The 15,959-nt window shown below is 37.5% G+C and overlaps 4 protein-coding genes across 14 annotated transcripts in view; 2 read left to right on the plus strand and 2 right to left on the minus strand.

The window, feature by feature from the left end:
* LOC107222108 (nuclear protein localization protein 4 homolog) overlaps positions 1-13,290 on the plus strand; it is a 16,668-nt gene extending 3,378 nt beyond the window's left edge. For 2 of the 6 annotated variants that reach the window (XM_046740736.1, XM_015661327.2), the window contains exons 4-13: positions 245-392; positions 587-724; positions 881-1,184; positions 1,308-1,445; positions 1,565-1,712; positions 1,892-2,052; positions 9,130-9,281; positions 9,468-9,606; positions 9,781-10,094; positions 13,045-13,290. In XM_046740736.1, the coding sequence (XP_046596692.1) occupies positions 245-392; positions 587-724; positions 881-1,184; positions 1,308-1,445; positions 1,565-1,712; positions 1,892-2,052; positions 9,130-9,281; positions 9,468-9,606; positions 9,781-10,094; positions 13,045-13,057 (1,655 nt within the window). In that variant the 3' untranslated portion in view covers positions 13,058-13,290. Of the gene's footprint in view, positions 1-244; positions 393-586; positions 725-880; positions 1,185-1,307; positions 1,446-1,564; positions 1,713-1,891; positions 2,053-9,129; positions 9,282-9,467; positions 9,607-9,780; positions 10,099-11,268; positions 11,305-13,044 lie in introns of those variants that run through there. The other 4 variants (XM_015661329.2, XM_015661328.2, XM_046740734.1 and 1 more) reach the window with 4 other exon arrangements.
* Positions 2,207-8,601, minus strand: LOC107222109. Of its 3 annotated transcripts, none has more exons than XM_015661330.2 (4): positions 8,144-8,601; positions 7,006-7,326; positions 6,323-6,472; positions 2,207-6,164 (listed from the first exon to the last, which is right to left on the minus strand). In XM_015661330.2, the coding sequence occupies exons 2-4, from the start codon at positions 7,324-7,326 to the stop codon at positions 4,848-4,850; spliced, it is 1,788 nt and encodes a 595-aa protein (XP_015516816.1). In that variant the 5' UTR covers positions 8,144-8,601; the 3' UTR covers positions 2,207-4,847. The 3 variants fall into 3 exon arrangements, with proteins under 3 accessions (XP_015516816.1, XP_046596700.1, XP_046596701.1); XM_046740744.1 differs by having other exon boundaries at positions 8,534-8,557; XM_046740745.1 differs by lacking the exon at positions 7,006-7,326.
* The window catches only part of LOC107222117 (putative phosphatidate phosphatase), a 41,070-nt gene continuing 35,016 nt past the window's right edge, over positions 9,906-15,959 (minus strand). The window contains exon 8 of the mRNA XM_046740746.1: positions 9,906-10,255. Within this exon, the coding sequence (XP_046596702.1) occupies positions 10,049-10,255 (207 nt within the window). The 3' untranslated portion in view covers positions 9,906-10,048. The remainder of the gene's footprint in view (positions 10,256-15,959) is intronic.
* Positions 15,062-15,959, plus strand: part of LOC107222122 (E3 ubiquitin-protein ligase COP1-like) — a 62,516-nt gene continuing 61,618 nt past the window's right edge. For 3 of the 4 annotated variants that reach the window (XM_046740730.1, XM_046740731.1, XM_015661352.2), the window contains exon 1: positions 15,062-15,757. The gene's annotated coding sequence lies outside the window, so the exon portion shown is untranslated. The remainder of the gene's footprint in view (positions 15,758-15,959) is intronic. The other variant, XM_046740732.1, reaches the window with a different exon arrangement.

Raw genomic sequence — 15,959 nt, forward strand, 5'->3', positions numbered from 1 at the left:
TTGAGCAGTAAGTTAAGAATGAATTTTTCAAGTACTAAATCAGATTGAAGTTCGTAACGCTATAGTAATGATGCATCAGCAGTAAACCGTAATATAGCATTTACAAACTCAGATCTTGTGAATTCAACTCCTCTAGTTATACCGAAACTGTGAAATAGTTAATTTTGTTTCAACATTTTGTTATGTTAATGTTACCAACTGCGGCCTCATAACATTCAATCCTAATAAGGTTAACTGATCTTAGCAGAACCAATGCCGAGTACGAGCAGATTATCGCAGGGATCTATGGCCATCAATTCATCTCGACCTCTTGCCAGTGTCACGGAAGATGAAGTAGATCAACAACTGTGGAAGCTTGATGGCAAGATACAGCAGAAGCGTGACGAGAAATTGTGAGTCTAATGTATGATTATCATTCACATCGCCTATCCGTTTGATTCCTTTTCTACAAATGTACCCCTGAGCGCTCAAAGGTCAATTTTGAGAGATTAGATCGACTTTAAGTGAAAAGAAATTCAGAAATTTTCTAAGTTAAGACGAGTACTCGATTAATATCTATTGCTATTCATGATCCTAATATTTACAGATGCCGCCATGGTGCAAACGGGTGCTGCGTGCACTGCTCACCATTAGAACCATTTGATGAAGCATACCTCAAGGAACAAAACATCAAGCATTTATCATTCCACTCGTACCTCAGAAAGCTCACAGCTGGGGTTGATAGGTATGTCATTACGTAGAGAGTTCGATGTTGAAGTCAAGCTGTGACACTAAAAATATTTGGAAGTCATAATTATAATGTTACAACTGATAGAAGTAAGTGAATTTTTAGAAATGAAACGGCATTATAATTTAATTTAAAACTTATCATCTTTCACAGAGGGAAATTTCTTCAACTGGAGGACATAAGTTGTCGCATAAAGACAGGCTGCAAAGATCACCCACCATGGCCTCGTGGGATTTGCAGTAAATGTCAGCCCAACGCTATCACGTTGAATCGGCAACAGTATCGTCACGTTGATAACGTCATGTTTGAGAATGCTAGTCTAGTGGAGCGCTTTTTGAACTACTGGCGTAGTACCGGACATCAACGTGTTGGTTACCTCTATGGTAGATATGAAATACACTCAGACGTACCCCTAGGCATTAGGGCTGTAGTTGCTGCAATATACGAACCTCCACAAGTAAGTTGTTCAATATTCGTAAGAACAATTCGAATGATCTTCGACTTTAGTAACATATTAAAGCTCTTCAAATCACAAAACTTATATTTATTTTATCTACAAATGGCTTATAATTCCTCTCAGGACAGCACGAGAGATACTGTATCTCTCCTACCAGATCCAAGACAAGAATTAGTCGACGAACTTGCTCGACTTCTTGGTTTGCAAAGAGTGGGGTGGATATTCACAGATTTAATTGCTGAAGATGTCAAAAAAGGCACGGTACGTATTGGCTGACGTCCAAGCTTTAATTTTCATTTTGAAACAAACGCCGCGACAAGATCTGTGGATAATGCGTTATTCAAAAATAATTAATTGCATATGAATGTGTATTTTTCCAGGTGAAACACGTCAGAAATATAGACAGTCACTTTTTATCAGCACAAGAGTGTATTATGGCAGGATACTTTCAAAACCAGCATCCGAATCCATGCCGTTTTTCACCGAGTGGTTATTTTGGCTCAAAGTTCGTCACAGTCTGTGTCACAGGTAATGTATAATTATTAACAATATATTAATCAGAGTGTTTATCACGCTTGCTGTATTATTCGGTACAATATGGTATAAATTTACTGCAGTGCACCTCCTAGTAAATCAGAGCCTTTCGTTTTACATTGCAATCAAAAACTGTTCTCAGAATATTCTTTACCTTTTCCTTTGATCTCCAGGTGACGATAAGAATCAAGTGCACATGGAAGGATACGAAGTCTCTAATCAGTGCATGGCATTGGTACGTGATGGGTGTCTAGTCCCAACCAAGGATGCGCAGGAGCTTGGCTACGTTATTGAGTCCACAGATAAGCAATATGTTCCTGATGTTTACTATAAGGTAAGTGACAACTTCCTCTTCTTTTGAATTGCCCTTATTGAATTTTATGAAATGTTGTAAGGTTTCTTGGGTGGGTAAATTCAATTTCAGCTGTTTTCCAATATTCGTTTAAACAATAAAATAATATATATGGAGTGAGAAATTAATTGCGGTATTAAGTTTCCGTCACGTACTTATTTTATTTTCAAACATTTTTTTTCGCGCACATATACATTGGATGGTTCACATGTTTTACAATGATGAGGTCGTCTAACATTAATTTTTATAATCACCGTTTATTCTCGTTAAAAAGTAAATCGCCAATTACAGCATCATTGAAATGCTCACAATCCTTCGGTTATACGATCTTCAACGATTTTAATAACATGTCTTTGTGATATTAAGAATTTTCTTACCACGTAACTTAATTATTTCCAACGGTGCTATTCGAATTCGTTTTACATTTAACTTTTTTTTTTTACCATCGCATTTATACGTATATTCTTTTGTATACATATATTTATTCATATTTCTGCTGCTGATAACAGTGGCTATATATTCAATTTCAACTACTATTTTGAATTTCTCAACTACTGCGAGCCATAAATCTCTAATCATTCGTTGCAAATTTAATTCACCACACACCGTCTTGTAACATCCAACACATTCAGACAGTCGTATGATTTGGAATAGTAGAGAAATTGAAAATTTGTTATCAATTTCGAAATTCTGGAAAGAGGGAATTTCTTGGAATAAATGATATACTGTTTACACCCTCTTACCTGAAGATCAAACATTCACATTTCAATTTCCTCTATAATTATGATCTGCTTTTATAATCCCTATGTGGCAAGTTTTACTTCTCCCATAACAAGCTCTTAATTATCTCTTTTCATATTCATTATCTTCCATAGTAGATTACAAATATACTTTTGCCGCAACGAGCTATTCGGTTTTTTTAACTAATACAGTAATAAACCTAAATTTGAAAATATAAAACTAAAAGTTGGACCAAGTGAAGTACTTGCATTGTTAAGAATGGCAACAGTTTATAACTGGAAAATGGTCGATTAAATCTACAGCATGTCTTAGGTAACAATTGTTTACCTTGTACATATACAACTATTATTATTTTTACTAATTTGGTTCTTTGATTCATGTTACCACAATTAGACGAAGTGGTAAACGTACTATTTCCTATAAAATGTATAGTTGGCAGAGGAAATGTAAAAAAACAAACAATTTAATTAACTTTTATAGATACATATATGTATATGGGGGAAAATATACGATAATTTACAAAGTATAATCGTTTTCATCAAAGACAAAGGCAAGGATAAATCGACGGTATCCGATATCTGTAGTATAAGCTATATGCTACTGCTTTGTCACATTCAGAAAAGTATGTTTGTGGGTGTGTGTGTATATATATATATATATATTTTTCATTCGTTATCTATGTACAGGTTGGCCACTGACTTCGCTCAAGTCAATGTTAGTCGTTAGGTACGTCGAGCCTAGGTGATATATTTTTTTTCTAACACAAAATTGAAAAGAGGAAGGAATTCGGAGTGGCCACCTTTTAATCGATATTCATAACGGTATTTATAATTTATCGTAATGCGGTACACGTGGTTATAGTCGTTATTAGCTAATTAACAAGAGTTAAAACTTTCAAGTTCAACATCAATTGAGGTTTCCAAAAAAGGCATTTTGCGACGACAACGAGGACGAGCAGATACTATAATATTTATAATAATAATAATAGTATTATAATACATAACGACGGGTTTTACACGACTATAGTAACATATTACATATTCGTAGCATTTCGATATACAGTATCAAGGAATGATTTGATTAATATATTCGCTTATATTCATTCGTTTTCGACCAGATATTACGAGAGACGTTTAATATTTTTCTATATACTATATTATAGTTAGGCCTTCTTGTACATTGTATATTGAGATCTAATTTTTTCAACACAATTTCGATTACAATGACGCTTCACTATTTGTAACACGGAACGAGAGGCGGGATATACTACCTTTGAGGCTTAAAAACTAATGATGAAAATGAAACCTATCTGAAAAGAGTATATCATGTATACACAATGCATGTGTATCATGTTCATTCTCACTGCGATATACAACAGTCACTTAATCAAGATACGTAGGTCCCTTTTCTAACCGTTTGGGATTAATTCCACACAAACTGTACGTTCATGTACGTTCTAATAACGAACTTGTCGGATCTCGGCCAAAAATTAGCCCTCATCTAAAAATATATCATTGTCCGCTTATAACATAGATTCCATTTATAGACTAACTCCCAATTGTAAGACGCAAGGAGTTCCATAATTCTGTCGTCTACTGACGTTTGCAGACAGATTCAAATCTAGATAAAATATTTCGATAGCCAAAATAAATGACGAACTTCTTCTAAAAGAAAAATCCCGTATTCATATATAGCTAGCTACTTGTATTGATATTACGATCAATTTTCGAGGTACATATGTATCGATCCTTTGTAGATCATAGAACCTTGTTAAATCCCAATCAATAGCAAAATATGGATTTTTATTTGAATGCGACCACTTTCAAAAAATAGATTCAACTTCTTTAGATTCTATTGTTATATATAGTAATTAAGTTGTGACTTAACGTACAGAGCACCAGAGGCGCATACGACAAAACATCATTTATAGCGATGTAACATTTACAATCGTACCTATACAATTTTCTAGCCGTTTCCCTAATTTCTCTTTCTATCACGAAAATATAGACTTTGATATCGGCGCATCAACATAATCATTACAGTTTACCAGATTTAGTAATCAGTATGGTTTTCGTCGGTTTACCAGTCTGATCACCGTAGGTTGAAATTTTTTCCACTAAATCCAAACCTTCTACTACATGGCCAAATATCCCAGTGAACCCCCTCATTTCCTGTAATATTATGCGAAATTGGGAACCAACCATCCCCAAGTTATCGTGTCGTTTTTGCGTTCTTCTCATACCTACAGCACCTCTTACTGCTGGAAACTTTGTATCGTCGGGCATGAAAAATCCATCTTCGAATATACTTCTACCTCCGCGTCCATTGTTTAGTTCAAAATCTCCGGTTATCACCGACTCTCCTTCCCAGCATTGAAATATCGTACAGCCCTTGTATCCGACCCCTATCTCACCTGTTGCAAGCACGCTGAAATTCTTTGCCATCTTTGGCGCTGCATCCGGTCTAACTTCTATCACAATTCTACCTTGTGGAGCTCCGTTAACATCGATATTGAAATAGTAAAGGGGATATGGATTAGGGGGGCCTCTCATCGTCGTTGGTATGGTGCCTGACGGTGGTTGAGGAGGTGAATGAACTGCAACCAAAGCACCGCTGCTGGTGCCAACCTCGGTAATAAACGCGGACTGTTGTTGGGGATGGAGTATCGTATTCGGTTGTGCCGGTGGTGGTTGTGTCACGGATGGCGACCCAGTGGGTACTAGTATTTGCGATGGAGGTGGAGGGCCTTGATGAACGTGCAATGGAGGAGGAGGAGGTTGTGCTGGTATCATGTTAGGATGAAATTCAATGGACCCATTTTGCACGTGCTGCTTGTTGGCCATGTGCCTCGAGTATAGTTGAGACATACAGTAGTTTGCCAGGAACAATATCGGGTTTTGGGAAGCTGCTAGGTGACCGTGTAGTCTGCCGCTTCCACCCGGAGGTTGCGGTATGGCGGGTTCACCCATGTTTATGCTAGCCAAGGCTTGTTTCAACAGGGTAAAGTCGAATACTACACCTGAATTACCGATTAAATCGTCAAGTTGACATTGCACTGTAGCCTCTTGATACTTGGCTTGCAACCTTTGTTTCTTTAAAATTAGTTGGGTATGCAAGTTGTAAATGTCACCGGGATTTTCAATCATCTGCAGACTAGCCTTGGCCTCTCCCAGCGTTTCTCGTGCCTCTGTTATTTCTGGATAGTAGCTCCACCCATTTTGCAAATCTGTCTCTACTCGTGTCTTCAGCGTAACGCAGGCCTCTAACACTTTTATTAAGAACTCTCGCTGCTGCATAACCAGTCTCTGAATCTCCGTCGATAGTTTTCGAATTGCTACCAATTCGTGTTGAACCTGTTTATTTAATTTTACTTTATTCCCTAGTTCTATGTTTTATGCTAAAATCAGGGGCAGAACATGTCACTTCATTCAACTTTGTAAGGGTACAAAAGCTTGTTTTTCAGGAATTTTTAAAAGATCTCACTTTTTTAATCAAGTCATCTGGTACTTACGTCAGTTATGAGTTGATCTTTGGCATCTGTATGTGATTTAATTTGGTGACCAGGATGTTCCTGCGGTGTGGCGCAGGCTCGACAGAGCGCCAAACAGCAAGTTGCACACCATAATGCCAATGGCATACCATGTGTGTGGCAGTTCTCACTCTGAAAGTATTGAAAAAATTTAGCTCTGTAAAACAGGCTCAAGCCTTGTTGTCTGCTTTTCTAACAGCCTGTACATTTGAAAATATGCACACATGCCCGCTCTCACATCATTGCGTATATGTGTACACGGTATGTCAAGTTGAGTGAGAACAACAATGATGACATTACATCATGATCTGATTAATAAAAAATCCTTCCATAGTAAGGCTTCACCCTTCAGCCAGCACATCACTTAACCACTTGCTTACCTAGCATTCTCAACTTAGGGAAGATAATTCAATGATGCATTCCTTTATAAAGCTTTTTTCCCATTAAAAGAGTGGTTTCTGAAATTGACTTGTTTCTTTTCTCAATATGTGGCATACTCTGATTCTTCGAGAACACTACTTCCGACATTTTCCAATATTCTGGATTCAACTCTCAACAAAGCTTCCTCGACACATTCATTTGAGAATTTAAGATTAACATGACAAATGTTAACAATAAGTAGGATGTTTGAATGATATTGACTTGTTCTCATCGTTATTGGATACCTTTCTTTCCTTATCGGTGGGTTTGTTAGCTGTGATGTTGTTAGAGTTGATTTTAAGGTGCGAAAAGTTATTGGCGAGGGCGAGTAGAGAGGAATGTGTGGGTAGAGCATCGGGTCCTTGATGTCCAAGTTCAGTTGACTTCCAGCAATGGGCACAAACTAGTTGTCGCCCCTTAACCAGATTGTTTTCTATACATCGTAAGCAGAAGTGATGCTTGCAGCTCAGGTACTTTGGGCATTGTTCCGTGTCGTTAAATTTCTGCTTGCAATAACTACACAGCGTCAGCTCCTCTAGATCTGTTAGTACGCTCGGATCCAGCATCTGTACATGTAAATAAATAACAGCCAATCGTGTGTTTATTTCCTTTTCAATTCATTAATTTTCTGCAAAGCGATCGTGCGACTATTCCTTTCGCGTGACCGAGAGTGTGACAAAAAGTGTGTGCGATTACATTTAGTGTAAGAAAATGAAGAGACAGCCAAGTGATGATAATGGAATTACATCCATATCATCATTATTTTCTCTCTCTTACAAGTACATATGAAGGAAATAACGAGTGTGACGAAATTCGCACTGGGTTTATCGTTGGGTGGGGGGGGAGGCATCGAAAAAAACAATTGCCGATCATTTTTCTGTAAGACGAAAAATGACATATTGCAGGACAGCGCGCGTGCGCACGAAATCCCGCCAAAACATGGGGGGTGGGGTGGTGGGAGGAGCCAGGACACGTATTGAATACAGGCACTCAGGTTCCATACTTCGTAAAGGCGAGACTGTGGTTTTGACGAGAATGAATGCAACGTGGATTGAGAATTTATTTAGGGGGTTAGTCGTAGGCCGCTCAGGATTCGCAAACGATTGGGGAGAGATAGCGAGCTGAAGCAATCAATTGTTAACGGGCTGATCAGCAGTGATTGGAGGAAATCCGATTGGCGGAACATAAGTTATATGTATACAATGTAGGGTATAAATGCAATCACACACAGTGGAAGAAACTGGAAGAAACTCCCCTCTTCATCAACAATACATAAGACGAGACCGAGAAATGCTCGGTACTTCGGTCGCTTAGCCACAATAGATAGATAATGTTAACGTTCGATGTTGATAATTATTTTTAGGATACAAAATAGGATCGTACCGTGTGTATGCGTTTGCGAGGACAACCCGTATAGTATATCAGTGGCTTATTGACTACGTGAAATTATTGTTTTATTAAAATTATTAATAATGTCGTATACGTTATATTATATGTAACGCAGTAGTTTTTCGGACGCTCTTTTCATGTATGTATTCCGTATGCATACATACATGTATATATTATGTACATATATAAATTTACATCGAGATTAAATGTCGCGCGGTTTAATCGTTGGCGTTTTGTACTGTACACGGGTATATTTTACGGTTATCGAACGTTATTATATGCAGCATTACGACGGCTCGCCGGTACGCGGCGTATTATTATTTTAATCTTAACTTGTGCTGCAAACGTTTTGCCACATCATGATGTTTGATTCACTAAACTAACCACTAGCATGGCGGCGAGGGACCGACCGACCAACCGACCGACCGACACACACCACAGCGCGCGCTACGATCTGTTGCTCTACGTTCCTCCCGTCCTCTCTTTACCCCCCCCCCCCAACGCCGTTCGGCGATTTACTCCCGCTGTTTCCTGGTTCCACCGATGGCCGCGCGCTGACCATTTTCAAAGCCTCCTAGATCCGCCTTAAACCTCGACTTTCGCTCGTGCGACGGCGTATATTGAAACAAAAAATCAATCATAGCGCTGTACGTACACTGATCGAAACATCTGTTTTTACGTCACGTCATTCACTCGTCATTTCACATATTAATGTTTCATGCGTTTAAAGTGATCACGTCTTATAAGCAATTCTTATCGCTCGCTAATTATTCTACGTGAATTTTCCCTCTATTCCAGCTCAGTCTTCTTTTAACACCTGTTAGTTATTGTTCGCTAAATACGATGCACTCGGCAGTCTTGTGAACTTCAACTTCTATGGCTTCGGCGGGAATTTGTGAATCTTCTTGCAATATTTTCATTAATTGCTAACAATCGAACGCATTCCAATTTACTTAATTTTTCTTCTTTTGTTTACTCAGGAAAAAGATAGTTACGGCAACGAAGTATCCAGATTAGCCAGACCTCTGCCAGTTGAGTACCTGCTGGTCGATGTTCCAGCTTCGACACCGCTTACTCCACAGTTTACTTTTCACGTAAACGAGGACAACACGCCGTTTCCAGTTGAAAATAGGTAAAAAAAAATAATGTGAAAGATAATTGTGTTTTACCGACAAGCAGCATTGACTGGTTTTTTGTACAACTGATCTCTGAAAATCATTTTTGTTATTTATTAGTCCATATATATTCATTTATTTTTACTATGTTACAAATTGATTTTGATTCAATCTTAGTAATCTATAATCGTACTTTATTCCAGGCTAGTCGATGGACAGCTACAAGAATTCAGTTCTCTTTGTACGTACATGCAGCAGTTTGCGCCGAACCAATTCTTTGAGGCAATATCTGATTTTCATCTACTTCTCTTTATTGCCACAATGGACATGCTGCCAATGAAGGTATTATAGACTGTCCTAAGTTTTGCATGCTTAGACATAAAAAAAGAAATGGGAAAATAAGTATAAATTTCAAGTAATACTGTAGTAAAGATGGATTGATCAATCTATTTTCATTAATACCTTGGATTGTAATGTTAAACAAGTACCTAATGTAATTTATCCCAATTCTCCCAGGATTATATGGTACCACTGTTGACGGCGATACGTTCAGGGAATCGAGAACAAGCTTTGGAATGGGCACATTCTGAACACTGGGCAACTGTAGAGCAGTTGATATCAGCAACAGCTGCAACGACTCCACATGCACCGCAAGGAATAACGTTTAGCAACAATCCTGGAGCATCCATGTCTGCAGTAGGTGTAGGTACTAGTGCTGGTACCGGAGCAGCAGTTAATCCAGTTCCTGAGCAACCTCTGTGGACATGTCGTCATTGCACATTTATTAATCCTGCCGATCTTGCGACATGTGACATGTGCAGCTTACCAAGGTAGTTGAGTATTTAAAAATAGTATACTGTGTTACAGATGCGGCAAGTGGACAATTTTCGACGAGTGTGAAGTTTACAGCATGACCTAAGGCGAGCGCTGTAAACACATGAGTCTGATATTGCCCATCCGCACATGTGACACACGCTATTATTTCCAACATCTGTGAAGGAAAGTTTGAGTTGCTAACAATTTGAAACAAACAAATGTAATATAGTAGTCAAAAGAAGTAGATCAAGAGCAATTAAGAGAAATCTAACCTCAACGCGCCAACTTCAGGTTCAACTGAGCCCAATGACGTCACTGGCGGTTCGTAAAGTTCGTGCGTAAAATTAAGTTGTGGGAAAGTGCGCTAAAAAAAAATTCCCCATAGTGTGTAAAATTGAGAATTTCAGTTGAGCGCATACGCCAACATCGTTTTAGCGCATTGTTTAGAAATGGGGCTCTTTCACTGAACCCTACTAATACTGAAACACTTACTGATGACGCTGATTCGAGCTGAGAGAGATAGCTACTAGCAATGGCTGATGGTACGTTGGACTCTCCGTACAATCCAGTTCAAAAAGTTATTACGTTGTGTAAAAACAATAATTCGTGTACTTACAGGTAATACGTGATATTGCTGTCTCGATGCCATACGTTATTGTATCCGTGGACATGACACGCATGTACCAATTTTTAATTTTCAGTTTTATACTGATCTTTCGCCCTGAACTTAATCGTATCACTCTGAACTGGTGAATGTGTGTTGAGAAATGAAATTTTTATAGACATTATACTAACTTGGATGTGCGCATGCGCAACGTAGTAAAATAGAAAGAAAGATAGGCAAAGTATAGCGGGTATGCGTTCTAGTATTCCAGTATTACTAGACTTCAGTGGATATTTTACGCACGTTCCATAGGTTTAAAAAATCTAACTTTCCAAGCATGTGTTGGAAAAAAGAATTCAAATCAACTTAGGTACAATAAATAAAATGACGATAATAATAATGAGAATAATAATATGGACAAATACTCAATTCAATTGCTATTTTTCATTTATCAAGTCTCACAACTCTCAATGTACATATATACAACGTTTATTTGCAATTCACTCTAGTTTGCATTTATGCTATGCATGATATTCTTTAATTAACTTTGTGTCCACTAATTTTCTTATTCTTTATTTCTACAGGTTTTGATGCACGCTGATCCCTGAATAAATCTAACGGTATTTGCCCTTTATTTTCTTTTTTTTTTAAACGATTATTTCGACCTTATTTATGAATGAATAAACTGAATGCTTATGAAATTTCAATGTTATTAATACTCAATTATCAATTTAATTTTTGTCACGCATGCTATTTAATTTTCATTATTACTAGTATATACATACACGCGCACAAGCGATTGAGTACATAGCTTATTAGGTACGTAGATTATATAAATCCCTTATTATTCCGAGTACTAGTTGACCCTGCATATAAGTGGACTCCTAACTCTAAAGTTGGGTTTGAAACATTTTTTTTAGAAATTGCATATAAGTCGAATTTTACCAACAAATTGTCATTTCTATTTTTAGTGACTTGTAATATTGAATTTTATAAGGAACACTTGTGTAAATTTTAATATCGACAGATATCAACTCAGGTACTTGTATTTTAAACATCGGAATATTAGGCAATGATATCTGTGTCATTGTCCTCTTTACTCTCTTCACTTCAACTATCATTTCCTTCTACAGCACTTCATCTTCCCAGAAGATATTATCTCAAGTCCCAACTAACATGTTACTGATGCAACATTTTCTAAATCCTCGTACGATGCTTTCAAAATGATGTGGCAAGTGTTGAGCCATGATTGTGCTTAGTCTCTATGACAAATCATTTTTCCTCATCATCCGTCTACCCAAACTACCTTTAGGTTGAGTATGAGGAACATTCATAGCTCTTGCAGTTTCCAAAGGTTTTAATGGTATTATTTGGCGAGTTATCGCAAAGCCTTGACTTCGTTTGTCGTGAATATAATTAGAAATTGGTTTGTCGATATCTGGATATTTTCCAGATTTAGGCAGTCTAAAGTTCCGCCGTGTAGCACATGGACTATCATTTTTATCTCATTTGCCACCAGTTACGTACAATTTTTTTTTCTACGACACCGTATTTATCTGCAGTTTTATAATTGTTAGGTCTTTAGACTTACTGCACAGCAGTGAGCTTAAAATTTACATCATAACTGTTTCGAATCTTTTTTGTCACTCGATTTCTCTCTGAACCCCTGGATTCCCCTCTGTCAGTACTTTGACCAAAAAACAAACAACGTAGTTTCTAATTTGTTTACACGGTAAACAAAACAATTGCTGTTCGAAAAATTTGAAGATGGAGTTTTCAATATCTCGAAGATTATGAGCGCATCCGTATTGTGAGAACATCAATTTCACGTTGATAAAAAAAGTTTGCTCAGTTGGTAAGGTAAATCTTCTATGTTAATCCGCGTTTAATTAAATCCTACGTAAAAGTGGAGGATGAAGAATTTGCGAGTGATGTCCGTTACCGAAAAGCTTGACTTGTACTCGAAATAATACGGTATTTCTGAATTTCACATTCCAATTCGAGAATGTAATTATTTTTCATGTTTGGCGTTTGTCTTGTATGTACGTACTTGGGTAGCTATAAATAGTGCTTTTTATTGCTAATAATTCTTTGAAACATTGTCATGCACTATGAATTGGACTCAACGGAGTCTAAATACATGTAATCCGTACTACTTTGTTATTTGTCATAAATATGCTAATTTAGTTGCATTTATCTAGCTTTTTCTATTGACAACTAACAGCTACTTGAATAGATTTTTAAGTACTGATGTCAAAGACAATTCACAAAATTTGATTAATGACATTAATCAACTTGATTCATTGCGTCATTGCTGTATGAATTTAATCAAGTAAACACGCATGTAATATTGATTTTAGAATGCTGATGTAAGAGATGATGGAGGTGAGATCGAGTGAACGAAATAGAATTGCAAGATTCAGTATACCCAGTGATGTTTGTGTAAGATTAATTATAAGAATTAACATAACTTTCAATATATAAATTATTATGAATTAAGGATTTAAAAAATAATAACAAGTGGTAACTGTGATACAAAACCAGATAAATAACTCAAGGGATAACAGCATAGCAGTGTTCAATAAATTGGCTACTCAAGACGTTTCGATGGCCGTATTTTCTGATTTTTAAAAAACCTTTTTACTACTGCTTACCAGTATCTCAAATATCGATTCGGTTCATTTTGTCACTATTGAGTAAGCTGTGAGAAACTATAGATGAAAGAAAAGGAAGATATTTTCTTGTTTTGAATTCAAAGTCCTTCACCAATATACTTTCTACTTTGAGATGTTAATCAAAGTTCTTTGTATGAAAACTGAAAAAACTTAATGATAGAAAAATATGTATACATACATATAATTTGTAGAATGTTTTATTTGACTACACTACGTATTTATCCGAACATTAACTGGTACAATGGTTTACTTCACTGCTCTTCAGCCGAAGATAGAATATTTCTTCGAGATTTCATTCCGCGATGAAATCGTATTCAGAGGAACTACCAAGATGAGCCGCCGTCATTTCACTTGGGACTACGTCAACGTCCTGTTTTACGGGTCTCTTTTTTCTAAAAATATTGAAAATAACGTGCCTGGAAGATTGTTCGATTTATATTTTAAAAACATTTAATTGGTCAGAAATAGGAATTTGCGATAAAAGTTCTAAGCCCGATGATAAGATTTAACGGATGCAGAGTTTTTTTCAGAAATTTGCGTTATTTACTTTTCCGCCAATGAGTGTGCACAGAATTATTTTATAGCTATGTTCAGAAACTCATCTTGTTCGTTTTTTCTCAGTGAATATTGATGTTGAATGAATATGTATAAAAACTGCTTATGGACTTTAAGGTGCGGGTAAGGGGCGCTGAAAAGCGGGGGAGAAAATGGCAGTATTCTACTATGCCGACTCGATTTTACATTGGGATCCCATAAGATCCGTTCGTAAGTACAAGGTAGTAGCTCTCAAATCCGCCCAGACCCGAAAAACCATTACGAAAAATAACCCCGGACTATATTACATATTTTCAATCAACGCTATACGGTTCTATAGGGTGACCCACCATCGAGTGACCAAACTGGTAGGGGTTATAAAGGCGGTCAAGCTCAATAGTTTAACCTGAAGAACGTGTCTCCGAAGTCGTATTCGCGAGATACGACCGATATAAAAAAATCCCGCTAAGCGGTGGTATTTGGGCAACCGAGTACACAGAAGGCAGCGGTGGGCGGTCTAAATTCAACGTCAAGAGTGTTTTCCTTCGAAATTTGTAAATTCGAAAGCGTTATGTTCCGCATCAGTAGTCGAGTGCGCAATAATAAGATCGATATCCGCTGCCTGCTGTGTACTTAGTTGCCAACATGCCAGGACTTAGTGCACTCGGTTGCCTACATACCGGCGCTTAGTGTACTCGGTTGCCTATTAAAACAGCGCTTAGCGAGATTTTTTTTACCCGGTCGTATTTCGCGAACGTGACTTCGGAGACCACATGTTCTCTGGGATAATTTACTTCGCTCAACTGCCTCCTGATTCTGACTTACTTTTCACTCGTGAAAGCGGCCAGCAGCGCTATCTAGACCAATCAGAAATCAGCTTTAAGCGGAAAATCTTTCTTCTATCTCTCTTGCACTATATAACTGCGTTTGGTATTTTCACGTGATTCCTCGATCACCTCGAAACGCGCGCTGGAAGAGAGTTGAATGTCTCGAGACGCATCGCGAGGAGAGAAAAAAAGCGTTGCGTTTCGAGGTAATCGAGGAATCTGACGTAATTACCGAACGCACGAATAGTCTTCATGCGTTTGTCTTTTTTGATGGCGAATTTTATCATCACGGTGATGTTTCGGAACACAACATTTGACAATCACGAGGTTGAAGTTAGTAACGTTATCGTAACGAAACATTATGGAAAAAATCACTATTTTCTTAATTTAAATTTAAGGAGCTAAGACTTTGAAATACGAATGTGTTCTGTTTTATTAGGCTTTACCGAATTTCAGACAATTTAGAAATCGCGAAATAATAGATTTTCCTCGTCATGAATCCTTACGATAACGTTACTAACTTCAGTGTAATTGACAATCGCATATTCATGATCGACCTGCGTGTGAGAGGTTAAGATTTTTGAGATTGTAAATTTACGTAATACGTCATGTGCAAGTCTTCCCGCAGCAGCAACAATGCGCGGGTCGTGTAAAACCCCTAACACACATTGCATCGTGGGTTTCTCTGTTATTTGTGTAAACAATTTCTGCGATTTCTGCGAGCATGACATATATACCGTATCATTGTTACTCGCTACCCAGTAACTCGTAACATACTTCAATGTCGTTGCGAAGCAGATTTCAAAGATCAGAACAGATCAGAAAGAAATGTTGATATATCGCGAGTGTGTGCTAGCGGTGATTATTATAAATACGTGCAACTGTTCCTTAATTAGATGAATAATTTAATAAATAAGGTCATTAACTTGGAGTTCAACCACGTCGGAAGATTCAGAACGCATTTCATCGAAGAGCGAGGTTCTTTTGAGGTGTGCAACACGTGACTGAGGTCGCCAAGGGTTTGAGGTTATGTCAAGGTAAGATCGTAAACGTCAACTAACCGCTATTTCGCTGATTCTCCTCTGTCGAAACATATGCCACATATTTCCTCATTCTATTCCTCGTATTCAAATGTTGCGTCAGTATTTGCGTCTATTTATTTATCCACGGAACAAGTACTTCCGCACTACTTTATCCGCACTACTAATGATTACTTTATCAATCAATCACAGCTAAGTT

The sequence above is a fragment of the Neodiprion lecontei genome, chromosome 5, assembly GCF_021901455.1.
Source record: "Neodiprion lecontei isolate iyNeoLeco1 chromosome 5, iyNeoLeco1.1, whole genome shotgun sequence".
Taxonomy (NCBI): Eukaryota; Metazoa; Arthropoda; class Insecta; order Hymenoptera; family Diprionidae; genus Neodiprion; species Neodiprion lecontei.